Source organism: Aptenodytes patagonicus, chromosome 5, assembly GCF_965638725.1.
Source record: "Aptenodytes patagonicus chromosome 5, bAptPat1.pri.cur, whole genome shotgun sequence".
Classification (NCBI taxonomy): Eukaryota; Metazoa; Chordata; class Aves; order Sphenisciformes; family Spheniscidae; genus Aptenodytes; species Aptenodytes patagonicus.
Window position 1 is genome coordinate 67797683 of NC_134953.1, and position 27958 is coordinate 67825640.

At 46.7% G+C, this 27958-nt stretch overlaps 2 protein-coding genes across 5 annotated transcripts in view; one reads left to right on the forward strand and one right to left on the reverse strand.

Annotated features, from left to right (window-relative positions):
- Positions 1 to 9576, forward strand: part of GPBP1L1 (GC-rich promoter binding protein 1 like 1) — a 33508-nt gene extending 23932 nt beyond the window's left edge. For both annotated transcript variants that reach the window (XM_076340308.1, XM_076340309.1), the window contains exons 8-12: positions 2431 to 2571; positions 6361 to 6519; positions 7274 to 7398; positions 8292 to 8394; positions 8649 to 9576. In XM_076340308.1, coding sequence (XP_076196423.1) covers positions 2431 to 2571; positions 6361 to 6519; positions 7274 to 7398; positions 8292 to 8394; positions 8649 to 8795 — 675 coding nt within the window. In that variant the 3' untranslated portion in view covers positions 8796 to 9576. The remainder of the gene's footprint in view (positions 1 to 2430; positions 2572 to 6360; positions 6520 to 7273; positions 7399 to 8291; positions 8395 to 8648) is intronic.
- A 5785-nt stretch (positions 9577 to 15361) lies between these two features.
- Positions 15362 to 27502, reverse strand: NASP (nuclear autoantigenic sperm protein). Of its 3 annotated transcripts, XM_076340312.1 has the most exons (14): positions 27384 to 27502; positions 26178 to 26228; positions 25202 to 25312; positions 24560 to 24640; positions 24289 to 24386; positions 20709 to 20791; positions 19714 to 19799; positions 19504 to 19577; positions 18240 to 18428; positions 17807 to 17973; positions 17304 to 17357; positions 17139 to 17210; positions 15990 to 16121; positions 15362 to 15500 (listed from the first exon to the last, which is right to left on the reverse strand). In XM_076340312.1, the coding sequence occupies exons 1-14, from the start codon at positions 27443 to 27445 to the stop codon at positions 15447 to 15449; spliced, it is 1314 nt and encodes a 437-aa protein (XP_076196427.1). In that variant the 5' UTR covers positions 27446 to 27502; the 3' UTR covers positions 15362 to 15446. The 3 variants fall into 3 exon arrangements, with proteins under 3 accessions (XP_076196427.1, XP_076196425.1, XP_076196426.1); XM_076340310.1 differs by lacking the exons at positions 24289 to 24386; positions 24560 to 24640; positions 25202 to 25312; positions 26178 to 26228; positions 27384 to 27502 and adding an exon at positions 22666 to 23924; XM_076340311.1 differs by lacking the exons at positions 15990 to 16121; positions 24289 to 24386; positions 24560 to 24640; ... (1 more) ...; positions 26178 to 26228; positions 27384 to 27502 and adding an exon at positions 22666 to 23928.
- Positions 27503 to 27958: the final 456 nt, after the last annotated feature.

Below are 27958 nucleotides of genomic sequence, written 5' to 3' on the forward strand. Positions count from 1 at the left end.
AGCAATTCTAGAGAAGTGGAATGTGTGCTACGATGTGCTTGAATTGTTCACGTGACTACCTTGAAAAATCTTTATTGGGTTACAATACTTTTATGTGTTTAAAACATAATTGAGGCTAAGATCAGATTAGATTGTAACATCCTCAATTTAGCTCTAATTTAGTTGAGCCTTAAAGACATCCTGGAAAAGTAATGGGGTTTGTGCTGTAATTTTTACTGAAAGAAATATAGGAGTGTTGAAAAAACAAGTAGTTTTTTTCTTTCTTAGTTCTAGGCTTTATCTTGCCCGTTTTTCCAGAGAATTTACATGTACAGATGCCCTAGAAACTTTGTAGGATTGATAGTGAAAGTATTTAAGAAGCTAAAGAAAATTATTAGCTAGGTCGTTCTTTAAAAAGGTGTCCAAATACTTTGAGTTCTAAAATTTATTAATTACTAACGCTGGCTGTGACATTCGAACAAAATCTTCCTTATGATTAATTAGTCTTATACACTTCAAAGATAAAAGCAAAATAGGAAAGATTAACAGCTTTTTTGTAAGAAATCAAGTTTAGAGCTTCTTTCTCTTTTGTAAGTTTCTCTTAATTCAGGCCAAATTCTGCCAACTACAGGAAAAATCCTACTGGTTAAAATGATTATCAAATTGTCTGCTGGTGTCATCAACAGCGCTTTTGTTAATGAATGGTGACCATTAGCAAAGCTAAAAGGTGGGAGATCAGCATATCCTTAGGCAGAAAAACTGTGTGCATGATGCCTTTTTTTTAAAGGTACAGACATAAAGCAGCTATGGTAGGATGCATTAGTCTGAAGACTCTAGAAAGTTGTACAGAAATTGCAGTGCATAAAGTAGTAGAGGGGTCAAAACATTCCTTTTGACAAAGCAGTACTGGAAAGCTGTCACAGACAAACTGAACGGAAAATGTTTTTGTTACGGTGTACCAAGTAGTACTGAAAGGCGGCAGTGAAACAAGTGCATTCTTTCTTGGCTAATTGAGATGGCTAATTGTTCACAGTCAAGCAAGCCATGAAGGTCATAATCTGCAAACGATTCCTTTTGATATTCATCTCTAGTTGTTGTGCTTGAATCTAGTGGCCTCCCTAAGAAAGCAATAGGGGTCTGTCTTTGAATTTGTCTAAGCTACCCCTTTGTGGACGCTGGGAGAACAACAATCAGCAGCCAAGAGCTGGGTATCTAAACAGTGCAACCACCGGATCTGCGGAGAGAAACTTTTTGTCATAGTAATTCTACACCCTAATTTTAGTACCAAGCAATATTGCGCAGATCGGGATATTTTCTGGGTTTGAAGGGCATGCTTGGAATGTGTGCTGTGAATGCCAAATGATCCATTCGGTAATGTGGACTGCTCTTTCTTTTAAGTTGGAGTGGAAGAGTAATGCTGATGGCCTCCCCTGCTGATTTTATTTATGTAAAAATGAATAAAATAACCCAATGGAGAGTGAGAACATACTGAAATAATGGCTTCTGCTCTCGTTGCTTGCAGAATGCAAGATCTGTTGCATCTCAGATTTAACTGAATCCCACTTGTGCATGAGTTATTTTGCTAATGACTTGAAGTTGGCTTCAGAATTCTAATGGGTGAAAGGAACCAGTATGTTTTAATGCTCTGACAGGTGTATTTCTCATGCTACTTGATACAAGTTTCTGTAGGATCTGTTGTTAGGATCCTTTGTGTAAAGACTGTCACTTCACAGTTTGTCCTTGGTTGATAAGAGGGGCTCAAGAATAACATTCCAAGTAACAAAAACTTATCTTGAAGTCTTTGCTTTTCAGCCAAATCGCCAGTGTGTTTGAAGGGATACTGCAGAGAGTATCCAGAGCAAAACAGCAAGTGCTCATGCACTTTAATGAACTGGCTGCTTTTTCTTCTTTTTTCTTTTTTTTGTTGCTAAATCAGTGCAATGATGGACACTTTCAGAGCCCTAGGAAATAAATAATTTGCATTCTTAGCCTGGACAGAAATATTCCTTGATGTGCTTCTTCCTTGCACAGGGGAAGTTCCTGTCAAGTGATGCAAACTCTTTCTTTGTGGCATACAGTGTTCCCATATGAAATGTGAATTTAATTGGGATTTTTTACTTCCCGTCTGTGGGTAGCTGTAAGATGCATTGCATTACTCGGTGGTGATTCCAATTAATGAAGAGCAATGCTGAATTTTCTCTTTGAGCTCTAACGGTGTTTTACTGGCGGGTGGTGCCCATGAAGCGGATTTTGTGTGGTTTGGGGAAAACAGAAGAAGACAGGGAAAAATAATGGGTGTCGAGGTAAACTTGAGACTGTTCTTGGAGAGGGAGGAAGAATATCCATACAGCAGCCAACATAATGTTTGTTTATTTGTTTTACTACTTGCAAGCAACCCCTTCTTATGCCTTACCATTTACTGTCCAGTATCTTGTGTTCTCTTCAATATAGCCAAGTCCATGGAAAGCCAACAGAAGTGAACATAAACCAGTCTCGCTTTCCTCCAGCCGTGACTCTGCCTTTACCAGTCCAGTGTCTGTAACCAAACCAGCGGTACTGGCAAGTGGCTCAGTCCTCACCTCTCCCAAAGAGGTAAGAGGTTGGGTTTGGGGATAAGGTGGGAACTTTTAATCACTATCACCTACTGTAGCTTAAACATGGTGAGGTCCTCTCTGTATGTGGTATACCTACCTTTGCACTCTTGAAGAATGACTCACTTGTACATTCTTGGCACGTTCTGCCATATCTCTGATACGCTAAAAGAAATAATGTGGTTTAACTGGATGTAAAGCCATTGGTGTTTGTCCGAATGTATTAGAATTTCTCTCCAATATAAAAAAAAAAAAAGTAGTAATGCCTTAAATAGTGTTGCATAACTAGACATGCATAGACTTGGTGTTATCAGAGTGCAGATACCAAGAACTGATGGGAACAGATAGGTAAACTGATTCCTATGCTATTCTTTAATATGGGAAAAGAAGGGGAAGGAGAGTGATCTGCCTCATTTCCTTTCTGTAGGAGAGCAACAGCACAAGCAATGAGCTCTGAGAGTGTTGAGGGGGTTTAATGTGTGTACGTGTATCTTCAGCTACAGTGTCTGTTTTTAATTTTGGTGTTGGAAGGAAGTGAGGTGGAAACTGACTGACCTCTGCTTTTGGTCTGAAGTATGGAGAGAACCTTGCATATTGTTAACATTTCAGCAGTAACTGTGAAAAAACACATTTTGGCCAACATTTCTATGCATCACTTGATAGCTTATACACAGAATGCTGGTTTGGAGCTTGAAATTCCCCAAAGCTTAATAGAAAAGTGACACTGAATAACTTTTCTGCTCCTGGGAATCGAAATTCAAGAGGTTTGAGATCATACGTAAAAAGAACAAAAATTAAACAGACCATGATAAGTGACCTACTCACATAATTTGAAATGAGTCTGCGTTTCAAGTGTAACAGTGGGGTTTTTTCTAGTTGTACATTTGTCTTTTTCCTTTACAGATCTTACTTCTAAAATAAGACTGTCATCTTTATGATTCTCTGCTTTTCAGGCTTTGCTTTGCAACAGCCTGTACTTTTCTGCTTTAGCCACTGCTGTGAGTGTAAAAGCAGTCATTAAAAGCAATAGTTAACAAGCATGCACCTGCCACTTTGACAAATAGATGTTACACTGTATCCCTTTCCCTTACCTTGCCTTGTCTGTCCTCAGACCGAGTCCTTTGTGCTACTGACAGCCTTCCTTTTTGTGTAATGCACAGCACAGCATGGACACCTTTGCAGCATAAATATGTAAACTTAAATAGGCTTTCACCTCCAGGTAGATACCGAGAAGGGCATTCACTTTATATCGTACAGTAGTAACGCAAGTAGTCTCCATTATTTTATTACACACACGCGCCCCGCCCCCCGCAAGAAGGTCTTGGCTGAAACTTTTAGTCAGCAAAGATGTCAGGTGCTAATCTGACAGCAGGAGCAGGCAGCTGGGTTTTCCCCAGAACAAGCAGTACTTCCTTTAATACTTCTTTTATTACCACTGTCAATCAGTGGTAATAAAAAGGGCTAAAAAACTAAACAAAAAGGGCTTAAAAATTCCTTCCAACTAAAATTCAACACTTGTAATACATTTTTCTTTGAATCTGTTGGAGACATGCAGTATGGAAACACAGGACCATGGCCAGCAAATACTATTGTAATCCTAGCTCCCTAGGCCTACTACCTACAAGTAATCTCTGCCTTTTTATTTCTGAAATGGGGATAATGCCCCTCCTTCAGAAGTGTTGAAAATAGCACCTTTATTCATAAGAGACCACAGTGTGTTGAAAACTAAAAGGGTGTCAACTAGCACTGGCACCATGTCCTCACAAGCCAGTCTAAGGTAACCAAATTAAGATACAGTCTGAATTCTTAAAATGATACAGGATGACTTTTCTGTTAGAGTAGCTACCCCTGTTAAACAGACTGATATCTGAACAAATCTGAGATTATGCATAGTGATCTCATTAAAAAAAAAAAAAAATCTGAGAGATGCCTTGATGTTTCAGTCAAAGGGCTAAACCTACCTTTAGAAAAGGCATCAAAAATGACTACTTGTACCCCTTTACGTAACATTCTCTTTTAGTATTATAAAGCCTTCTACAGAAAGTTATGAATAAAATCAGAATTGAGGTGAAATTCAATTCCCTTTCAGGACTCTTGTTTCTAAACCTTACCTTTAACTGTCTTCACTTAATGTGTAGAAATTAAATTTTAGTACCTCAGCAGTTCTATACAGTGCCATTAAAATGGCTGCTTCTAGCAAAGAGCTCAAGTGCTTTAGTAGAGTATTCCAAATTACCGAAGACATCTAATTTTTAGTCTCCTTTGTTCATTGTTACCTTCTGGCACTGCAGTCAAACTAATTACTATGTTGAGAGCTTTAATTTCAGTACTATGCTAGCTTTTTATCCTAATATTCACAGTCACTTGTTACGTCTGTTACAATTGCTGATTTGTTCCTTACTGTGTTGAATTAGGCAAAATCCAAAAAGGCCACCTGAGAAATGTTTACCATAAGACATTACTTTCAGCATGCACTTCCCTGAAAGGCATTATTACACACCAGTGTTTCATGTGCAACCGGCATTAGAAATACAAGCAGAAGTTGCTGCCTTGTTTTTGTTTTGCTAAATATTTTAGTTCCCTTGATCTTCGCTCAGAGCACTGTGAGTATGATAAAAACACTTTGCTAAAGATACTCATTTTGAAGAGCCTGAATTTGCAACCTTCCCACCCTAGTTTAAAAAAAAGGCCGGGGGGAGTGGGAAAAACACTACAGGCTTCAGGACATTTTACTCTGTTTTAATATTGAGGAAAAAAAATCAAAGCAAGTAAGTGAAGGAAAATAATAGTTTTGCATGCAAGATTCTAGCATCAGGTATCCATATTAATGACTAAATTCTTAGTTGTCTTAGAGTAGCCAGACGTGAACTCTGTATATGAGCAGAAGGTTAAGATATTGGGAACTTCCACATAACATGTTTTTAGATTTCTTTTGCGTGTCCAGTCAAAATGACAGAACAGATTAAATTGAAAGCTCATCTTGGTTAGCAGTACTATCATTGCAGCGTCATGGCTGGGGCACTGCTAACGTGCAAACTGTTGTGCCTCATGCCTGGTTCACAGATTCAAGATAATTAAGAAGGCTTAAACACTGTGGAAGAGCATGGGAGGTTACCTTGAGTTCATGAATTGAGCTGAGCAGATTTCCCACGGGCTCCAGGCTTGTCTATGTCTGGCTACACACTGAACCATCTGGGCTGCAAGTGTACATAGCAAGGAATCGGCAGCGTGCTCTTCAGGGGAGGATACCGAGGCTGTGGCTAGCTATTTCACATCCAGTTGTGGTTAGTTCAGGATGTGACCACTCCCTGAAAGGAGATTAGCACCCCATAGCTTAATTTCAGGGTAGAGTCTGTCAGGATGGCTTAAGACACAAATTTGAACTGAGCCTAATCTCCTTATTTTTTAAATTTTTGTAGGGTAAGAGTCCTGCATGAACTTCTCTGCCTTAATATTCTGTTGTAGGCTCCAGCATTGCTTGAGAGAGTTACATTGCCAAGGAACAAAATAAACCTATTCATGGCCATGTGAATGGACTCCTAGGGGAAGAAAAAAAGATTAAGAATCGATAATGATAGGTGGGAGAACAATGTGCTGGTAAGGGAAGGAGTGAATGTGCAACACCAGTCAGTGTTTTGATGGGAATTTGACATTGCAGTTTTTTTGAGAGGTTAAGAGCCAGCCAAAGAACTGATGGGTGATTGAAAGGTGTAAGCACAGAGCCTGAAGAGGGCCCCATATTCGCAGCAATACAGTTTGAAAGTCTCTATATTCTACCTTCCTTGTGTAGAGTCCTTCCAGCACCACCCCTCCCATCGAGATCTGCTCTTCACGCTTGACGAAGCTGATGCGCCGTACCACTGATAAAAAGAGCGAATTCCTGAAGGCACTGAAAGATGATAGGAATGGGGAGATAACAGAGAACAGAGAATGTGACAAGCTGGAGGATGTAAGATCGCTGTCCTTATTGTATATATGATCATTATGTATGTATTTTTAGGAGTTGGGTACTGAAAAAAACAGAGCAGTGTATGTAATTCAGGTTCTGGAGGAGGAAAGGAATGACTTCCATTGGCCCACATGCCAGCAGAACTAGTGTGCAGCACTGTGATGAAGGGAGGATACGTAACATGATGAAATGCAAATGGATAAGTAATAAATGAGGTGGAAGGGAAGGTCACAGATGGTGAAGGTAATCTAGATTTTTGCAAGGATTCTCTAAGGAGTGGAACAATAGCATATTTTAAGATCTTAATTTGCTTTCAAACTTCCTTGTCAAACTACATCCACAGGAAAGCAGAACTTGGCACTTGTGAAAGGTGTAGGATAGTGGCTCAAGCCTCACAGGCTTGGACCAGACCACTAAGTGCGTAAGTCTGTGGCTTAACGTGTATGTAAAGGGCGTCCTTAGGAGTATTTCATTCTCATAGTTTTCTTACTCTCACTCTGAAGCCACTGATGATGGTTTTGTAATGCCAGCACTTACTCCCTGGATGCAAAAGTGCAGTCCACCAAATGTCGTTTATATTGTGTTGTCTTGTCACAGCCAGGTAGAAGTTGCTTTCAACCATTATCAGTCCAGGCTCTGTAAAAAACACTGACTCAAGGTGAAAGGCTTTCCTTCCAAAAGCAGAAGCTTGAACTTGGAACTGTGCTATTGGCAGTCTGTGCAAGCACACTTCAATGCTTTTATTTTTCTTTAGATGGAGAGCAACAGCACACCAGAACCAAAGGAAAACTGGGAGGAGAACTGCCATCAGAATGGCCTTTCTCTCCCTTTGCCGGAGGAGGGGGAAAACCTCTCTCATTCATTGGAAGCAGAACACAGGTGAGTAAATGGCAAAATAAAGTGTCTGGAGTAAAGGAGGATGAGTCCTTGGACTGTGTGAGGAGAAGGAAACTATTTCAAAGACAACTCTCTTTCTGGGAAGCAGCAGTAGCTTTGTGTGTACTGAGCTAGAAGTGTGTGGGCTTCATGACTGGTGCTGGACTGGGTGGAGTCTTACTGAAAGTAAAACAAGACACTGATGACAGGTGAGCCAAGACGTTACCAAGGTCTGTAATTAAATTCCAGTGCTTCTCTAGTGCCACATCCCTGTGTGTTAATGCTGCCTAGATACTTACCGGCCCACACTGGGAGTGAGTGCAAACCTAGTGTGATTCTGGTTAATTTACAAGCAGGTGTCCTAAATGGGATGGTCTGAAGACTGAAGATGCACCCTCACACACACCACTTTCTGTCTGCACTTAGAATACTCCTGTGCTGCTTTAAATGCTGTAAAAGTGGAGGAGAGTTAAGAAAATATTTACCTAGTATTTCAGCTTGTATCTCGCTTCAGTGAGTAAGTAGTGTGTGAGCATCTGGTGTAAGCAGATAGTAAGTTTTAGGAGATTCTGAGCTGCGATACTGGTTTGATTGCCTCATGTCCTCCTTCACTGTGCTTGGGTAGAATTTCAAACCTCTGCCTTGCTTTTCCCTCTGCCACACTAGTTATTTACCCATTGTACAGCACTGCTGATGATTACATATTTGTAAATGACGTTGAAAAATGTTGGGTAAACACGAAGCATTGTTGAAGTGATCTGCAATATAGAAGATTCCCTGGTGAATCGGGAGTGAATTAATACAAAACGTTGTGCTTCATGGACAAAATGTTCTCTCCTTTGCCATTGTTCCTTTGCTTTAATTCCCATGCCCCTTTTATTTTCTCCACAAATCAGGTTATTGAAAGAAATGGGATGGCAGGAATATCCTGAAAATGATGAGAACTACCTTCCCCTCACGGAGGATGAGCTCAAAGAGTTCCAAATTAAGTCAGAGCAGGTATGTTTACAGCTCTTGCTACTTATGATGGCTCTCCTCCCTCTGCCTTCTCACGCACAAGTCTTCTGTGGTTTAATTCTTAAGGATGTTCGAGAAGACAAAGAATTGAAGTGAGATTGTAGCGCAGTTTGATTCTGCATTATCCGTGCAGAGCATGTGTATACAGTTAAATATATAATTTGTGTTCACAGATGGTTGGCGACAGTTACTCTCCGCACTTTTGCTTGTTTTAAAACTTGCTTTCATTCCTACAGCGAAGAAGAAACGGATTTGGGAAGAATGGATTTCTTCAGGGCCGCGGCTCCAGCCTGTTGTTCCACTGGAGAAGCACTTTTAAGACAAAGATTGAGGACTCAGACACAGAAACTAGTAGCAGCGAAACGTCAGATGACGATGCCTGAGAGTGGGCACAAGAAAATTAAAATAAATAAAACCAACCCAATAAACTCAGTTCATAGTTCAACATGTGTTTGGGGTTGTATAAACTAAACAGAGTTTATTCTGTCTCCAGTCTGTTCAGTTTTTTCTTTTGTTGTTGATAACTTCATGCACAAGGGAAATAATTGTATCCCAAAGAAGAGAGAAATTGGCTTCTTTAGCTTTTTCTTTTGGTTTTGCCCTAATGCTTAATAGAAGTTTGTGCAGCTAGCAAATTTTGACAAAAAAATCCCTTGTGGGGCAGTGCACAAGTTCAGTCTTGTAAGCAGGATACAAGTGGCTGACTGATCTTTGCAACAACAAGCTTCTAACAGTGCCGCCTGCATTACATGATGTCGTGCGGTAACAGTGTGCTAAAACAATCATTGTCAATGACAAAATGGCTATTGAAGTTCTAATTATGTTAAATTAATGCTAATAACATGAATTTTTTATTTTATTTTATTTTTTTGGCGGCTCGGGGAGCTTCATCACTTAACCAGGCGTTTGTGGTTTTCTTTTTTTGGGTACAGCTGTAAAATATTTGGATATAGGAATTGTTTGTGTTCTTCTTCTTGCAGCCTTGATATTCAGGGTGGATTGTAAAATATAAATTTTTTGTGAGATTTCAAAGATTAAGATTATTTTGATAACATTATTTACAGATTTAAAAAAGTGACTATCACATTGAGTCTGTATGAGGGGGAAAAACTACTGCATCAAAAATAACTAACTTGGAATAAATATTTTGCATCAGTTTGCCAATTCTAATTGTCTTTCTTATGTAAGAAAAGCTTTCCTCTAAAGGGACCTGCAACTTTGGGGGTTTAATAGCACTGGGGATAAATAGTTTCTTCTCCCGCTGTATTTTTCCACTTGGCAAACATTGCTGTAGCGCTCAGACTGCAGGAGCTAAACTCTTCCTTTAAGAAGGGAGAAGGAGAACAATGGTGAGATGATAGCCCGTGTTTGTTGCTTCTTTTTTTTTTTTTTTTTTTTAAAGAAACGAAAGAAAATAATTCAAATTATCTTCCACTAAAGCAGTTTGCTTTTTTTTCCGCTTCATACAAAATCGTGAAGCTCGACTGGTCGGTGTCACTTGTTCCTAGTGCAATGCTGCTGTTTATGTTCACAACGTGGCAAGGGAATGTCTGAATCCAAAGCTGTTTTCATTGAACTCTTTTTTAAAAATTCATGAAAACATTTCTATTAGATTAAAAAGGATTTTACAAACAACTCGGTTGTGGCCTAAGCTATTTCAGTGTCTGTTTTAAGTTCAGCTTGTACACAAATGTTTTGGATTGGAAAGTATTTGCATGGTTGTGCACTGTTTGCAAGTGGGTTGGATGGAATTGCACGTTGAGTACGGAATCCTGGTCTCGCTGACCTGGGGGGATTTCACCCAAGGTCTTGCTTGGGTTTTTTTAATCCACTCCAGACCAGGCAGAGAGGACAGATGTGTAATAAAATTTTAACGTTTAGCCATGAATCTTTGCATCTGGACTCAAGGGAACACTCTCGGCAACACCAGGTGTAACTCTGCTACTTGTGCTGGTAGTTCCCACCGATGCTGGGACGCCGGTGCTGCCGTTGACCCCCTGGGTAAGAGGGGCGAGGGCTGTTTCTTCATCGCTGCCAGCCGAAAGCCAGGCTCAAGTTGCTGGGCCTTCCTGGGAATGCTCTGGGAAGCGCTCGGTCTCCTGTAAGACGTTTTGCAGATCGTCTAGTTCCTTTTGAAGGTCCTACCACTTTGGTCCTATCGAATGTGGCTTTTGTCTGGAAAAGTTTATGCATTTTTTTTAAAATTTAACATCCTACATCCATTTAAGTGAAAAATTCTGCAAATGTATTCGCGTTGTTGTCAAGAAATGGGGTAAGTTTAAAAAAAGTCCGTGCTGATAGCCACTTGTAATGGGATCCTAGGTTGCTAAAGAGTTCCTGCCTAGAGTGAGGAACCTGCCTGATGGGGGGACAGCACAGCACGACGTGGGCACCGAGAGCTCCTTCTGTTTCCTGCCAAACTGACTTCTGTGCCCTGACCCTCTGAGGAGATGTGCGTGGTTTAAACATCGATGAACCTGTGAAAGTGTTGCTGACAGGCTCTCCCAGAGGCAAAGTGAGCAAAAACCCATAAATCAAACGGCAGGTTTTTCCTGAGCAAATCACTGATTATCTGTGACTGGTATCGCCAGCGGTGAAGGGGGAGGGTGACCTACAGCACCCTGAGAAGAGCCTGCGGATGCTCAGCAAGCAGAGACGGGGGGCAAGGACCGAAAGAGGGGAGCTTATTTTGGGAACAAGGGTAGGGCCCTGGACACCTGTGGCAATGAAAAGGGGGCAGTGGGTAGAAGGAGCTGTTTCACCTCGCTGTGGAGGTTGCTCATTCACTTAAAGACGGCGGTGACCAGTCCCGAGCTGCTGCAAGGTGGAAAAGGGGCAGCCCCTGGGGCTGGGCAAGGCCGGCAGCGAGCGCTGTGTGACCACGAAAGGGGGAGCGCTGCGGGGGACGGGACAGCCTCACTGAGCATTGCTGCTGGCGGGGCCCCCCCATCTTGTATTCTGTGGATTGATCAGGTGGCCAAGCAACATTTTTCCCCCTTTCCAGTGCCCGTGGTAAACAGCAGCAATCGCCAGCGTCAGGGGTGCGGCCACCCTCCCTCGCCCATGCCAGCGTAGCAACAGTGGCTTCAAACACCGCAGCCACTGCCGAGCAGGTCTGTGCACGTGTCCCAGCCCTCTCCCCTGGCAGGGTGGCACCCCCAGGTGACCCCCACCCTGCTGTGCTTTCCAGGGCACCGCATGCCAGGCATGGGGCGCTTCGCCTGCCCCCGCTGCCGCATGGCTTTCAGGTCCCAGCCGCTGCTGCGGGTGCATGAGGAGAAGCTGTGCCCCGGGACCCCGGCAGCCGGCAGCTCCTGCCTCCCCGGGGGGAACCCACCGCCTGTGGAGGGGGCTGCGGGCACGGCGGGGAGGCTGCAGGACACCTCGGTAGCATGGAGCCGGGTCTGGCGCGAGGTGTTTGGGGATGGGGCAGTCAGCAGGGACAGGGACAGGGACAGGGATGGGTGCTGGGCTGGGACATGCCGCGGGTGAGGAAACGGGACGTCACAGCCACCACAGCTGGATCGGGCCCAGCCTGAACCAGGGGGACCCTCTGTCCTCCCCCACTGCACTGCACAAGCAGCCCTCAATGCTTATTTTGTCAAAGCCAGAAAAGTTTGTATTATTAAGCATTTTTTTCCCCCTTTTCTTCCCATTTGCCTCTGCGAGGTCGGGGTGTCCCAGCATGGGGACCGCGCTGAGCCACGCCATCTCCTCGTGCTTCCCAGGCTCCCGCCAGCCAGGCGGGGACAGTGGGGGCCGGGGCGAGCACAGGGGGCTCCCCTGGGGGACGTGCTCACCCCCCGCGAGAGGGCCCTGCTCCGCATGGCCGACCCCGCTTCCAGGAGGCTGACAACGGAGGTACGGTGAACCCCACGCCCCTGGGGTGGGCACCAGCACCCGGATGGCTCCCTACGCCCCCAAGCCCCATGGCTGGTGGAGTCCAGTCCCTCCTGCCTGTTGCAACCCCCTGTGCAGCAGGGAGAGCCCAGCCGGCGGCCGGCCCCACCGCAGGGGCGTGGGCGGCGGCCACAGGAGCTGCTGGAGGCCCACGAGCACCACATGGCCAAAATCCAGGCCAGGACCCAGCAGCTGGAGCAGCAGAGAGAGGGTAGTGCTGGCATGGGTTTTGGGGTGATGGGAAGGCACCGATGGGATGCACTAACCCGTGGGGAGTGGGGCTGTGGGGACTCTGCTGAGTCCCCATGGCCCCTCACCATCCCACAGATCTGTGCCGGCAGCTGGCAGCGCTGGGGACCAGGGTGGCTGCAACCCCCCACCCTGCACAGGAGGAACCAGAACTGAGCCGGGCCCCAGAGGTGCTGCAGGATTATGTCAGACTGCTGTCACATGGAGGGTGAGCCCCAACTGGGGGGACAGGACTGTGCACCCCTCCAGGGGAGTGCCCAGGGAGCAGGGTGCTCTCCATCACAGGGCCCTTGGCCCCTCAGCCTCCCCGTTTGCCTGTTTCCTCCCCAGGGCCACCTTCTACCTCGACACCCTCCTGCCGACCGCTGGGCCACTTGCCGCGGAGGCCAGGTGAGGCTCTGTGGGCGATGGTGGATCCGAGCTGAGCATCCTGCCGAGCCCCAGCAATGGTTGATTCCGGGGCTGTGGCAGGGCACTGCGACTGTCCTACCTGCGCGCTGGAGGACACGACCTGGCCATCCTGGACCAGCTCCTCCAACTCCAGGTGGAGGCCACAGTGCTGGAGAAAGGAACCACGGAGCTGCGCGGGGGCAGGAGGATGGGTAAGCCCCAACCCCAGCTCTGGGACCACCCCCCAGCGGGGACCCTGTCTCCACAGCCGGCAACTGAGGCACCGCCGGCTGTGCCAGCAGAGCCCCACGGCACTGGTGCGCGGGGCCCGGATGCAGCACTGCTGGCCGTGGAGCTGGAGAACCGGCGGCTGGAAGATGAGCTCCTGGCACTGAAGGTCAGGAGGGAGAGGAGAGCTGATGCCGGTAGGTGACAGGTCCCAGGGAATGGGGCAGCCCCCACCTGCACCCCACAGCCCCCGGTTGCCTCTGGGGTTGCAGCTGTCAGGGCCCCTGGGCTGCCAATGGCTTGTGCAAATATGTGCAAAGGGATTGCTGCAACTGCACAGCCCAGGGTGGGTTCTCCGCACTTGCCAGGGGGCCTTGCACGGTGACAGCACTGGGACGGGGGGGACAATGTTCCCTTGGACATTGGGGAGGAATGGGGAGGGGAGAGTCACTGCAGCAGCAGGAATGGTACCCCCCAGTGACTCTGCACACCAGCCCAGTGGGGTGCCAGGGGAAAGGGCTACTGAGGGGGAGGTAAACCCTGTGGTGAAAAGTTCCCGTCCCCCAGGCTCACGGGCAGCCCAACGGCACGCGGAGGAGCTGGCCCAGCTCCAGGCAGAGGTGGGGATGCTGCGATGCCACACGGAGCGGACAGGGCCACAGCTGCCCCCCGCAATCCTCCCAGCTGCTGTGGCCCCCCTGTTCCCACCAGCTCTGGCCACACCAGAGCTTTTCACGGTAAAAGAGCCTCGTCCTGGGGCTATTTCCAGGTCTCCAGAGGCGACGGGAGATGGGGTTGGGCTGCTGACCCAGATGGGACGATGAGTGTGGCGGTATGGGCTTGGGGAGATGATTCAGGAACTGCTGCCTTGGCCATAGCTGGGGACACGGGTGCCCCATGGAACCAGGGCCACCAGGACAGGCGGGTCATCCCCCCCAGATGCCAAACCACTGGCGTGGTTTGCTCTGCATGCCCAACGCCATGTGCGGCATGGGGTGGCTGGGCAGCTCCTGCCAGTGCCTGTGGCAGGACAGGGCTGGGACACCCCTCCTGTTAACACCCCTTTTCTCCTTTCCCAGGAGTCCCCTGGGCCAGCACTGGGGACAGGCAGCCCCACAGCCCCTGGTCACCCCCACATCCCCCCTGGCCTCCCCTTCACGGCCCCGGAGGACCCCCGGGAGCCCCCAGCACAGCACAGACCTCCCCGAAGGTAAGCCGGGAATGGGCCACGTCCCCGCAGCACTCCCTCAGCCCCAGCATCCCCTCACTGAGATGGAACATGAAACTGGGGCTTTCTTAACTATATGTGTGATGAAGGGATGGCAAAATTTGTGTTACAGCTGCAGGTATGGAGGCTTGGACCAGCTGTATAATTGGGCACAATCACTTTTTTCCCTTTCCCTACTTTCCCATCACAAGCCTTTTCTAGGGGAAGCCTCACAAGAAGCGTCCATGGCTCAGCCGCAGGAACCAGCAAACCCACAGCAAGATTTCCTCTGCCACGTTGGAGGCCATGCTGGGTGTTTAATAAACGGTGTCAGCCAGTTGCTCTTTGCTTCTTCACCTTTTTTTTTTTTTTTTTTATATGTACATATAAACACATGCACATTTGTCCCAGAGCAGCCTCCCAGCCCCGCTTGGGCAGATACAGGGACTCAGGCTGGCTCAGGGGCTAGCCCTGTCAACGTGAGGATCCATCACCCCCCTGCCCCCCCACCAGCTCCTCATGCATGACCATAGATACATAAAGGGGTAAAGCGGAGGTTGAGCAGAGCTAATGCTGCACATCAACAGTGTCCTGGCTCCTACGAAGGCTGCGGGGGCCAGACAAGCTCTTATCAGCCTTCCCCAGCATGTTCTGGCTGCTCAAGGCACCACAGGAACCTACACCAGGCTCAGCCTAGAAAGAACCAGAACACAGCCAGAGCTATGACCACGGGGCTTGCGCCCTACCCCATAGCCACGACTGCAGCGAATTCCATTCACCCCTCCTCTCCCACCCTCCTCCTTCCTCATTAGGCAGATGTGGAGGGAAAGGCTGAGGCTAAGGGGACAGCGAGGCCAGTGCTGCGCCAGGGCCAAGACCTGCACCCCAAGGGCAGTGAGGAGCAAAGGCTGGAGCTTGTAACAGCAAGAGGGTGAAGACAAGGAACATTTGCTTACAATCTTTATTGAAGTCATACAAAAGTTGCCAAAAAGTGAAAAAATACACTATATACAAAACCATTTTCCTTGTAAGTAGAGGAGTGTCCAAGGTTAAAGAATTATCATACTGTGCTTTCAACTGCAGCCCCTGATTCTGCTTGTGGCCTTTTCTCTGTCTAAAAGAAAAGAAAAGGTTTTGTTTTTAAAAAAAACAATTCATGCAGCAGTTCAAAGTTTCTGTAATTTGAAGACTTTACTGACTACGTGTGCTTTGCTGGTCTCCAGAGCCCAACACTATTCTAAAATATTGACGTTAACAATCATAGCCCAGGTGACAAGTATTAAAACCCGGGAGTATTAAAAAAATACTTTGGGGGAAAGGCCCTGTGCTGTAGTTCAGCCTGACTCCAAGACCCAGAACACGTTTCTGTCCCACCCCACAGGCTGCACGTCTCCACAGCTGGTGTCTTTCCAGCCCACACAGTGTCAGACACCACGGTACAACACGCACCCTGCCAACTGGGGAATATTCCCCACCTCATCTGGGAAGCTTTATGAAGACCAGCAGGCAATAAAACCAGTCCATCCACCAGGCACAAACCTGTGCCCGAACAGAGTAAAATAAATAAGCAAGCACGGCACAGACTCCTGACTCAGCTGCCCACCTCCTCTTCCATTTTTTCTGCAACCTCATTTCCACTGGGGGCAGCATCACCACCACCACCATTGACAGCCGGTTCTGGTTTAGATTTCTTAGCTTCATTGTCTCCCTGTTGAGTCTCCTCCTCTGGTTTCCTCTGAAGACAAAATTGTTTAGTCTTCACTATGTACAAATTAAAGTTTAATTTTTTTTTTTTTTTTTTTAGAAAGTTAGCATCTAGATGTCATTGCACGTTATCTACTCAACCTCTACTTGCCAGATTCAAGACAGATACTTCAGAGCTTTGGTTAAATCTTAACGCTTTACTGAAGCTTTGGTATAGAGGTCTCAACCACAAAAGATTTCCAGTAAGACATTACGTAGGTGCCGGTTTCTATAGTGCTGAATTATCCTTAGTTATAGCTTGGCACGGAAACATGCGACTGCTGAGCCAGGTAACAGTTACGGGGGTAGATTTAGGGCATCTGACACTTACAATCACCTCTGTAAAGCAGATCAAAGTTGCTCCAAGCAAACCTGAACTGAGAGGCTAATGTAACACAGGCCAGGCTGTGCCACAGCAGCATACAAAACAAAAACTCAGATCCCACAGGGGATAATTTTAGTTGTATTTGCAAACAGTTCTAGAAAAAACCATATACCTTTAAAGGAACCTAGTGCTCAGTACATTTTATTATCTCAGCGAGAGGCAGTTTATCATTACTACCATTAGACTGGCTTTGCTATTTCTTAAGTCCAATTCTCCGTTTCCACTTGGAAAGAAGGGAACCCAACTCAGCCTGGTTGCTCGCCCTTTTCTTAAGATCTGTAGGCCACCCTGCTGCTCTTGCAGGTCCTCAGCAGAGGAGGGCACTTGTTCAGAGAACGCCTGCAGAAGCCACACAACTCAGCTCGGAAGTTAAACCAGTGTGGGTCAGGCGGGGTGCTGAACCATCAGGAAGTAGTCTCCTGGAGGCTGGATGGTTCCCAGACTGATTGGCTCCCAGTGGAAAGGAGTTTCATGCACTACTTCTGTTTTTTACTTTTAGAGTGCTTTTTCTGTTACAGAACTAAGCTAAGAAAAAAAAGCTTCAAGCCAAGAAATCCAATTATACAGAGCAAGCCAGTGGTACTTTAACAAACTGTTTGTTCAACTAGTCATTTCCGGGCTCACCTTTTTCCTGACCAGGTGAGAGATGTCTGTAACACACTGAGATGCACCATCAGCTGCTTTTCTGACTGGAATCTGTTACAAGACAGACACTGACACGTGAGTAACAGCAAACAGTAATCCTCAGAGCAGACAGGAATTCTCAACATCCATCTTAAATTAACTTACTGTGGAAACAGAACCGCTGTCTTCACTTTGTGCAAAGCCAGATGTAGTTCCAACCTTAAGAAAAAGCAGAACAACAGTGGAACGAATTCCGGCTATCTATCCACACAAAACCGTACATGCTAGTGTAGAAAGGGACAGAAAACCCAACTCCTTCATGTCTCGACGCTGCATTCTGCTCCTACGCTTACACACAGGACAGAGAGACGAAAAGCTCGCATAGCGATGCGACACTCAGTCCATTCCTCACATTTGGCTGGCCTACCATTTCCAGCCCTGACACATTCAATTGCTATAGAAGCCTGTCACGTCCCAGTTTAGTTTGGAACAGTTAACGTCAGTGTATTTACTAACTATCCTCTCTTTAGATGTCTGCTGCCTCAGTTTCCTTCTCACAACCACCAGCCCCCGATCTGCACCGTCCAGTCTGAGCTCTTCCCATTACTGGTTTACTTCAAGCCTCACTGGAAGAATGTTTGGTTAAAAGGAAACAGCAGGACACTAACCAGAGTTGCTTTCAGTGCCAGCTCAGCTACTCTTACGCTCTTTTGAGATTCCTTTGAATCTTCTATCTTTTCTTTAATTTCAGGAAGCAGTCCCTTCAGTTCTTCAATCTCCTTCTCATCTTCAGGGGACCCACTTTCCGTCTTCTTTATTCGTTCAGTAAGCATTGCTAGGATGAAACAGTTATGGCAAAAAAAAAACCCTCAAGGCAAAGCAGCTGTCCAGTTATCAATACCCACAGAGGCAAGTGTCTGCTGGCACACACTGTTCCAACAATTCTGATTATCGGTATAGCCTGTTACCAGTTTCAGACCGGCAAACATTTGCATGGCAAGGTAATACGCATATCTAACTACTTTTAGGGCAGTTTAACAAAGCCTGCTTTGACTTGCGAAAGCTCTCACATTCACTAGGCAGTTTGAGAAATCCACTTACCCATTCTCTTGTCAATGACTTCTACGGATTTACCAAACTGCAAAACTGCCTCATCGAACTGGCTGTTGTAGTGGTACGCCAGCGCCAGCTGGTAGTGACTCTCAGCTAGCAGGCGGTCATGAGCCTCCAGGTACTTCTGCTGCAGGGCCAGGCAGGCCTGGAACTCTTCTATAGCCTGCGTGTAGTTTTCTATAGGAGGAAGCCGTAAGGTCTTTACAAACCACACTCTCATCCAAACAAGCAAGATCTAAACCCTTATTCTGTTACTCTGTATTTTATTGCACTTTATATAGTCTGAAAACAGAACCACCATTGCGTGCAGCGGTTGAGTTCAGTGACAGGCTGCTTTCAGATTACCAAGTGACACCACTCACAGTCCAACACTGTCCCCCCTGCACCTCAGAAAAAGATTGTTAGAGTCCAGTTCCTCTAGTTCTCTCAAGAGCGCCTTGTCCATTCGCAGCAACACAGTAAACTAAGCAGCCAAGTCAAAACCAGGCACGCAAATCCTGCTATTTTTACCTACCACCACAAGTTGAGTGCAACTGGAACCTAGAGCTAAGGGCAGTCCCCTGCTACCTCCCAGTCAAGCTCTCCATTCAACGGATTCTAGTGACATAAACACAACTCTCATTTTGTAGCCCTTGTCCAGAAACCTGCCACGTTATTTCCAATGCTTGCCATAGAAGATTACACCCTACTTGGGTTTAACAAGATTAAAACACATTTTTAAACGAAGGGCAGATAAGACACTAGAGGGCACAAACCCGAGTCTTGCTTCACACTCCTTTTTCTCGTGCATAACACATCAGGGTCTTTCCTGACCATACCCTAGTATTTTGGAAAGTCTAAGAGAGTCAACCCTTTTTTATTTGCAGTCTTTATGTTCTGGAACTGCCATGGTACCAACACCTCCCATTGAGCTCAATGACTCACTACTTCAGTAAGGAAAGAGTCCTTCTCCTTTTCTGAAGCTAACCAAACCTCGCCTGTAAAGCGGAACACAAGGCTGGTTTTGATCCGGTAACACATTACTACTTACTCGAAGCTTTCTTTCACTGCTCTAGAAAAGCATGGACTATCCTGCTTAGGGCACTGACTTGTTCATCCATTGATTCTAAAGCTTCTCACATGGCTGCACTATCATAATTAAACAAAGTGTGTTTTGCTTTCATCTTAGCCTTAACTCACCTCCGCTCATTTTAAAGTAAGAAATAGAGAAGGACAGAAAGTGGAATTGTACTTGAGAATTAATATTACTTACCAGATTCAATGCTAACTTCTCCTAACTTTAGATGAGCTTGAGCTGCATGGAGCTGAGCTTCTTTTGTTTCTTGTCTAAATCAAGGACAAAAAAAAAAGCAGTTTTCAAATCCTGATCAGAATATGCCACATTCACATAATTGCTTATGCCGCCCCCCAGTTTCCAATTAGTTTCTCTAGCAGATATCCAAATCAGGACTTAAGCCTTTACCTCTTGTAGATGACTTTTGCCAACTCCAGCATGTCCCAGGCTAGCTCAAGATTTCCAACTTCATCCTCCTCGCTTTCCTGTAAAGACTAGAAATGCATTAAAGATTAAGTGACTTGGTTACATATCACATCAGACAACACTAAGTTTCTAAGCAGTGTTGTCAAGGAATAGATTTATTTAGGAGGTAAGCAGTTTACCACTAGAAGGAAAAAGAAGAGAGAACATGCAGAAGAGGTTATTGTATCAACTGAGACTTTGCCTGCAGTGAAGATGTTTTAAGTGGTAGCTTACATTGTTAGTTGATGTGGCCTTAATTTTTTTTCCAGAAATAACAGGACACCAAGCACCAATCTCATCCTAAGAATAAGATTTTTTTTTTAAAAAGGTGCTATTTAGATGAATCAAAAGCTAAACAAAGGAGGTGATGTTCCACTTTTTTTCAAATGAGCTTTTGAACTTCGTTAGAATAGTCTGAGGCAGAGACAGATATTCTATTCAGGACAGTCATATAGCATGCTTAGTACCACACTCTAATAGGCTTCAGATTTTTCCAGGTGTTTTGATTGCTACGTCAAGGAAAGGCCTCAGATTTAAACAGCACTACACTTCCCACTAAATTTCCATCCCAATCATGGCTTATTGGGCTGGGTGTTCAACATGTGTAGCGAGACAACAACAAAACAAGCAGAAAATAAACTGTTACAAGTAACTAACTTTAGGGACAAGCTAAAGCAATTCTCCCTGCCTGCCCCTGCATTTCCCAGGCTGCATTACTCATCAGTGGACTGCCCAAGTTTACAGACAGAGCTGAGCAAGATACTACAATGTGTACTACGCATAATGCTGACCCTTCCTTAGGCAATACTGGTTTTAAAGTCATTTCCTACATAGGACTAAATGGAATGCAAGTGAGCTTTTAAAAAGTCATTAACATGACATTTAGACAAATACTGCATTCTTCCATGAGCACCGATATCAGAGCTCAGCAGTCTCACCTTGTCTTCCACTGTCAATTCATTCTCCTTATCATCTTCAGCTTTATCATTTTCTTTATCTTCCTCTTCAGATTCTTCTGTTTCTACAAGGGAAGTAGATGAATGAGAACACTTGTTGTTACTACGCTTGCTTCACATGGAGTCAGGTAGAATACATTATATCCAGCCCTTACCCTTCCAGTGACAGGTTAGATGTGTGATGCAAGAAGAGTACAGATACATTAAATTCTCAGCAGCAGCAGCAGCCATCTTGCTGAAAGTGTTAGGCACTGTAGACTAAAGTAGTTCCAGGCTACCTTAAGTCCTTGTTTTAAGTTTAACGTCATACTTTCCAAAACACAAACTTACCTAGAATCCAGTTCTCACAAATGCATCATGAACTCCCATGGAAGCCATGGGATCCTGAGCAGCCCTGGAGGTACTGGTCAGTTGCTGGACTTTATGCTACAGATAACAAGTGTTTTCAGCAAGATAGCTGCCAAGCTGCGCACAAATAAGACTGTTTCTGAATTCATGTTCCTCATGTCAGACATTTAAGTGGCAATGTTATTAATGAACCCGCTATTGTGTAGCACTGATCTGACTTCTGATACTGTGTAGGAGCGTTGCATGATCTATTCTACCAGTAGGAAACATTTTTGGAAAATGTGCGGTGAAGGAGTATGGCTAATAATTTTACAGCATTGGTTGACTTGCATGCTGAAGTTGCACATTTAATTCCTAGATCGTGACCACTGACTAATTCCGGAATAACAGGACCTTGATGGGGTGGAGACTAGAGAACCCATGAGCTCATTAGTCTAACTCCCAAAAAGCACACACCTACCACTGAGAGGGCCAAACCTGTAAGTATGAGGACAGCTCGATCAAAGGTAAAACAGAAGAGATGTTAGGAAGTTAAAATTTAAGTAGTGGGAGGAGTCTGGAACAACACAGCACCAGACCAGGATGTTCAAGAGTATCCTCACGCTAACAGCGTTGGGGGAAAAAAAGCAGCAGTATGCACACATAAGCAGCCTTTCACAGGATGATGAGGAGTGGATAACTACTCTTAGTTTACATTCAGTCATACTCTGTCCAGACAGACACCTTGTTAGGCAGCTGCTCCACCACTGAGTGTTGACTGTGCTCAGCAGTACAAATCCTTTCAGTGTCCAGAACTAATTTAGTCCGAATATTTGCCACTCCTAAAATAAGGCTCTTCCTGTGAAGCTGAGTTACTGACAAGCAAAGTTTCAATTATTAGCTCATCAATTAACTTGTGCAATAGAAAGCATTGGCCTACTAAGACCATGCAAGTAATACTTCAAAGTGTACAAGTTTTACTAGGTTACTTTAACATAATCCTGAGAACAGCTATAATGAAGCAGGGAAGCAGAATGGCAGAAAAAGCTAGATAGCTGGAAGACTGTACTAGATTGTAGCAATAAGCCTACAGGTTCCAGGGCAAATTAAGTTTAGATTTGCCAACCAAATTCTCACTTGTAATTACCACCAGAGAGACTCAAATGGAGAGTTCCTTCCCCCCCACAAAAAGCAAATTTACTATTTTGTTACGTGTTCAGCTGTTCTTATTTTTCTGTTTTTTTATAACCAGAGGCAACTTGTGCTTCAAGTTATTTCAAGGTTAGTGCAATAAACCCAGACACATGCAAGTGAACATCCATTCAGTATTCTCCACCAGCCTAGCCATTACTTACACATTTCACAGGGCTGTAAGTTTGCTTTCAAGTAAGATTTGCTTTGCAGTTAGTTAAGCGTTAGTCTAGAGAAACTGAGACTATTCAACTATTCCTTGAAACTTTACTTGGATGTAAAATCCTTCAAGAGCCCCTTTACCGTGCCTTTTCCTTATTCTAAGGCAAACAGAAAATTCTGAATGGAACATTTTTCACCCATTGTTAGCCAAATCCATCAAGTCATCCACCCACAAGTACTTTTCTCCTCTCACTGTTACCTTCTCCCTCTTCCATCAGGTCATCTTTCTCTTCTTTTTCTACCTTAGCACCTTCACCCTCTTCCATCAGGTCATCTTTCTTTTCCTCTTTCTCTACCTTAGCAGCTACTTCAGCCTTTTCTTCCATGTCATCAGATGGCTCTTTGCCCTCTGTGGGCACAGGTTCCTTTGAGGACTCTGCCTCTTTAGATTCATCTGTTTTCTCTTCTGCAGCTCTCTCTACCGGCTCTTGTTTCTCCTCCACCTTCTTCTGTTCAGCTGCCTCTGTTCCTCCTTCTGCAGCTTCTTTCTGCTCCACAGCGACTGCTGCCTGCACTTCTGCTGTCACTTGTGCTACTGCCTTCTCTTCCACAACTGCCTCTGCCTGCCCTTCTACAGCCTCTCCCTTTTCCACAGCTGGCTCTTTTTCTGTTGCTTCTGCTGTCTGCTCTCCCGCCTCTCCCTTCTCTTCCACAGCCACTTCTCCAGCTTCAGCCTCTTCCACAGCTGCCTTTGCCTCCTCGTCCGACACTTCTGTCGTTCTCTCCTTCTCCTCGGTTGCCTCTCCTACCTTGTCTTCAGGCACTATCTTCTGCTCTTTTTCCACTACCTTCTCTTCCACAGCTGCCTCCTCTTTCGTAGCCTCCTTTTCCACAGCTACCTGCTGCTTCTGCTCTTCTGAAATTACTTCTTTTTCCACAGAAGCCTCCATCTTCTCTTCAAGCTTTACATCCTTGTCAGCAATTGCTTCTTCTGTTGGTTTTTCTTCTGTGATCTCTTTCATGTCAACATCCTCCTCTTTGATTTCCTTCTCAGATAGTACTGGAGACTCTTCTGTAGACTTTTTGGCCTCTTCTTTTTCCCCCATGGCGTTATATACCTGTTCTCTCAACTCCTCCCTTGCTTCTTCTACATGATTGAGGAAGCATAAACATTTCTTCGAGTTTAGTGATAAAGACATTAATGGGCACTGACAATACCACCCTCAGACCCTCCAGCGTGTTGGTTTGTCATCAAGTTAGATGACATTCCTAAAAGCTCCGTTTTCAAAGTACAAGGAATTAGGACACAACCAACATAGTAACTTGAACTAAGCAAATCCCTTCCCCTTCCCCAGACTGCATTATTGCAAGCGGCTGCTCAAGCAGTGTGCAGTTTTGCGCGCTAGCGTTTTTAGTCACAGCTAAGCAAGAGGTGCCAGTGTTTTAATAGTCTGGATTGACAGGAATTCCTGTGTTATCTCCAGCTGCAGGTAGTATAAAACAGTTACTGTTCTTGGACTTTTTACAGAGACTCTGACCTGCCCTACTACACACAATGTACTGCTAGAAGGTTACACAAAGCAGTTCAAGTTGACTGTGAAGCTTAAGAAAGCAAGTTTGAATGCAGTGTTTCAGGACACAGACACCTGGTGACCCTTTAACACATGCTTTCAGTGACCAGTTCCTTGCAGAAGTTTTAGAGGTTTTGTTCAATCTTTAAGCAAGATTAGAAGAACAAAAAAAAAAAAAGTCCATTCAGGCTGCTAAGAGTTTCAACAGAATGATTCAGGCTACCCGAGATACCGATGGACTGAACTTGGGATCGTTTACACAAGAAAACCCAGCTCAGTGCCTCCACGACATGGCAGACAGCTTTACATACCATCAACAGTCGGTAACGCAGAATCATCTTCAGCTTTTTCTCCTTCCTCTTCAACCTGCACCCCTTCTAAGGCATTTCCCAGCACACCATTTTCCATTCTAAAGGGAACAGAAGTTTGCTATCCCTTAGCTTTTGTAATACCATCATTTTAACTGCACAAGCTGCAATGCCATGGCCCATCCCACCCAGTGCAAGTCTGCGTATATGAAGTTCTAGCGTAACCCTGTCATGCCAGGCAGACTCCTAATTAAATGAGAAACTGTTAGCATACCTTGCCAACTCCAGGAGAGATTTTCCATAGTAAAAAAAGGCTTCTGCACACTCATCTGCTGTCTCACCATATTTTTTACCCCTACAAAAGTAATGAAGAATTATTTGCCTGTGCCTACAAATTTTGATACGTGAACTTGAAAGCTAAAAATTCCTGGACAGGAAGAATCAGTTTCTTAGCTCGTCTCCCATTGTTTCAAACAAATAACGAAAGCTCCTCTCACTTAGCTAGATGTGGCTCTCAAACATCCAGCAAAGCAAACTAATCTAAAACCCAAAGAGGTATCACCCTCAGAGACTGATCAAGACTAGTAAACAAGTTACTAGCAAGTAACACTATCCCATTATTTTCATATTAAGAGACATCAGAACCACACACTGCAAAATAAAATATCAAATTCCTTTTCCTCATTAGGGAACTACACTGGCAATTACTATCACAAAAGCTGGCTAAATTGCACACCAACTACAGTATTGTCCAACACTTGAGTTAATTTAAATAGTTTGTCCTCTCCTCAGTTTTATTATAAATACAGCAGCATATACAAGGTAAAAATCTCCATCTTTCTTGTATAAGCCACATCAGTATAGTCAAGCTGAAAACCAAGCCCTACAAAAACACACAAAACATTCTACTACTCACAGTAAGCTCGCAGCTTCCTGGAACGCATTAACAGCAGCTGGAATATTTCCCATTACCAAGTGTTTCTGTCCTAAACCCAATAGTTTCTTTGATTCTCCATCCACGTCCATACTGGAGAGGGGGGAAAAAATAAAAATAAATCAAATGCAGGATTCTGTTAGTTTCCATAGTAATTTCATATCCGGCTTTCAAAACCTAGTCAGCTTTATGCAAGAGTGAGTTGCATACATTACACTGGTTGGAACTACTGGGCTGGGGGGGGGGGGGGGGCGGCAGGGAAGGGTGGGAGGTTTGTTTGGGTTGGTTTGTTGAAATCTGGACCAACTTTTAGTTCTGATGACCGAGGGCAGACAGGTTAATTTTAAGTAACCGCTGCAAGAAGCGGGTATCAGAATCTGGTATGACAAAGGATGCTAAACAATATACCCTAAGAGTTGCACACCAATACAACACTGAGTACCATACAGTGTTTAACCAGACTCCGATGCTAGCTAAGCCAAGAAAAATAAGAATAAATCCAAGTTATGACTTCTCATAGCACAGCACAATGCATTTGAGAAGAATGATAGATGCAAATCTTAGTTTCAACTCAGTGCATCTCACACAGCTCCATTTCCAGAAGGTCCGTCCCAGCCCAGCACCTTGGACTGGGACAAGAGGAGCTGCCCACAGAGGAGTACTACTACATGCTAGTCACGTATTTGTACCTCCCCAATGCTTTTCCCCAGCACTAACTCACAGATCAAGAACTTCCTAAACAACAGCTGGTATCTGTGTATTTATTAGTCCTTGAAAGAGTTTTGTTGCACTAGATTTGTGCAGACTACTGGTGAGCACAAGTTTTCAGCATCTACAGCATCCACATCTGTTAAACTTTGAGCCTAACAGCCAATTTGAAGGGTGACCTTTTTGTTTCACTCAATAACCCCTGGATTTCGCATTCTTTGGTAACTGACAACTCCAACTCCCACCTCACCTGTCTGTCTTGTCTGTGGATGTGGAAGGAGCTGCCAATTCCTCTTCCATCCTGCAAACAAAATATTGAATAAGTGTTTATAACAGGCCACCCATTTCGTGACAGGAACCGAGCTCTCGGAGGCGTGAAACCAGAGCCAGGAGTGGTGCTTGCTTTCAGGTGTTCAGCCGTCTAGAGCTGGTTCACCCTGTTGGCTATCTTTTGGAAAAACCTGTTAGTTTCAGTTTTGTTTATTGTTTGAATGAAAGATTGTTAGGAAAGAAGATGCTTTTCACATTCAGGTTAGATCAGAGTAAGCCTGGCCAACAGGTCTGCTGTCTAAAAAACCAGGAGCACCCACCCCTGCCAGCTTGCAGCCACTGACCCACAAGCACCCTGCAGCTCAGAGCTATCCCCACGCAAACTTGCAGCCCGGAACAAGCCGCAAAGCACAAGATCAGGTGTTTTGCACCGCGTTTCCAGTCAGAAAACCGGGGATGTGCCTAAGGCGCCCGTCCGCGCAGCTCGGGGAGCCGGGGGGCTTGCCACGGCCAGCGGCCGGGCAGCCTCTCCTCGGCAGCGCTCCGGGGCAGCCCCCGGCCGCCAGCTGACAGCCGCCGCGGCCCTCCGCGGCCGGCAGAGGGAGGCCGGGGGCGGCGTTGCGGAGCTCCCCGGGCGGAACAAAGGCCGGGCGAGGCGGGCAGCGGCCCCGGCCCCCCCGCCCCTCACAGACAATGGGCGCCTTTCCCGCCTTCCCCCCGACCCCGCCCCCCGCCATTGGCGCCAAACCCCGACGGCGGCTCCTCACGGGCTGGCGGTCCGGCGTCACGTGACGCCGCAGGACCACCCACCCACCCCCCGCCGCTCCCCCTCCCCCAACCTGCCCCACGGGCAGGCTCCGCGGCGTCGGCTGCCCCCAACAAAGATGGCAGCAGCCGCGCAGGGGTCACGTGGTGGCTCGGCGCGAGCCGAGCGGGCCCAGCTGGCGCTAGAGGAGCGGGGCGGCACGTACCACCGCCGGGTGGGGGGGCGACGGGGGAGGGGAAGGGGGGCAGGCGCGCGGGCCCGACCAGCACCCCCGGCCCTCCCCCCCGAAGGAAATCCTGCCCGCCGCCCCCTACCCCCCCTCCGGTCGCCCCGCGGCGCGAAAGCGCCCCCCTCTCCCCTACGGCCCCCCCCTCCCCGACACGCACACACCGTGACCGGGGCCAGCCCGCGCGGCCCTACCTAGTCGGGGAGGCCGGCGCGGGCTCAACGCAGGGGGGAGCGGCGACGGCCGAAGATTGCATAGAAGCTGCCGGATACAGGGGCGGCGGCGGCAGAGTGCAGACCCCTACCCCTCCGGCTGCCTATATACCCCCGAGGACACGCCCCGGCCCGCCTCGCGGCGCGCGCACGCCGCGGGGGGACTACCGCTCCCGGCATGCCGCGCGCCCGCCCTCCGCGGGACACTCGGGGCGCCGCCGCGCGGGGCTTGCTGGGAAGTGTAGTCCCGGGAGGGAGAGGCCTCCGCGGGGCCGCGCGGCCCGCTGGGAAGTGTAGTGCTGAGTGAGGCGGGGCGGGGGGCGCGCAGGGGAACGGGGTTCCGCTGGGAAGCCGCTGCCGCGCGGCATGCTGGGAAGCGTAGTCCGCGCCGCGGGGCCGCTGTGCGCCGGCTCCCCGCCCGGCCCGCCGCGGCGGCGGCTCCAAACGCCAACTGGGCGGGCCCCGGGGCGGTGGGAGGGCCGCGGGCCTCGCTGCCCCCCCCTCCCGCCCCGGGAGGAGGTGGGCATGCTGTGGGGGTCGGCACCGCGGGGCGGCCG

Coding starts and splice junctions, on each gene's coding strand:
- NASP (XM_076340310.1), bottom strand. CDS start 23,605: ATGTCTTTATCACTAAACTCGAAGAAATGTTTATGCTTCCTCAATCAT. Junction 18,429..19,503: donor AGAAGTTAGCATTGAATCTG/GTAAGTAATATT, acceptor TTCCTCCTATAG/AAAACTACACGCAGGCTATA. Junction 17,211..17,303: donor ACAGCGGTTCTGTTTCCACA/GTAAGTTAATTT, acceptor GTCTTGTAACAG/ATTCCAGTCAGAAAAGCAGC.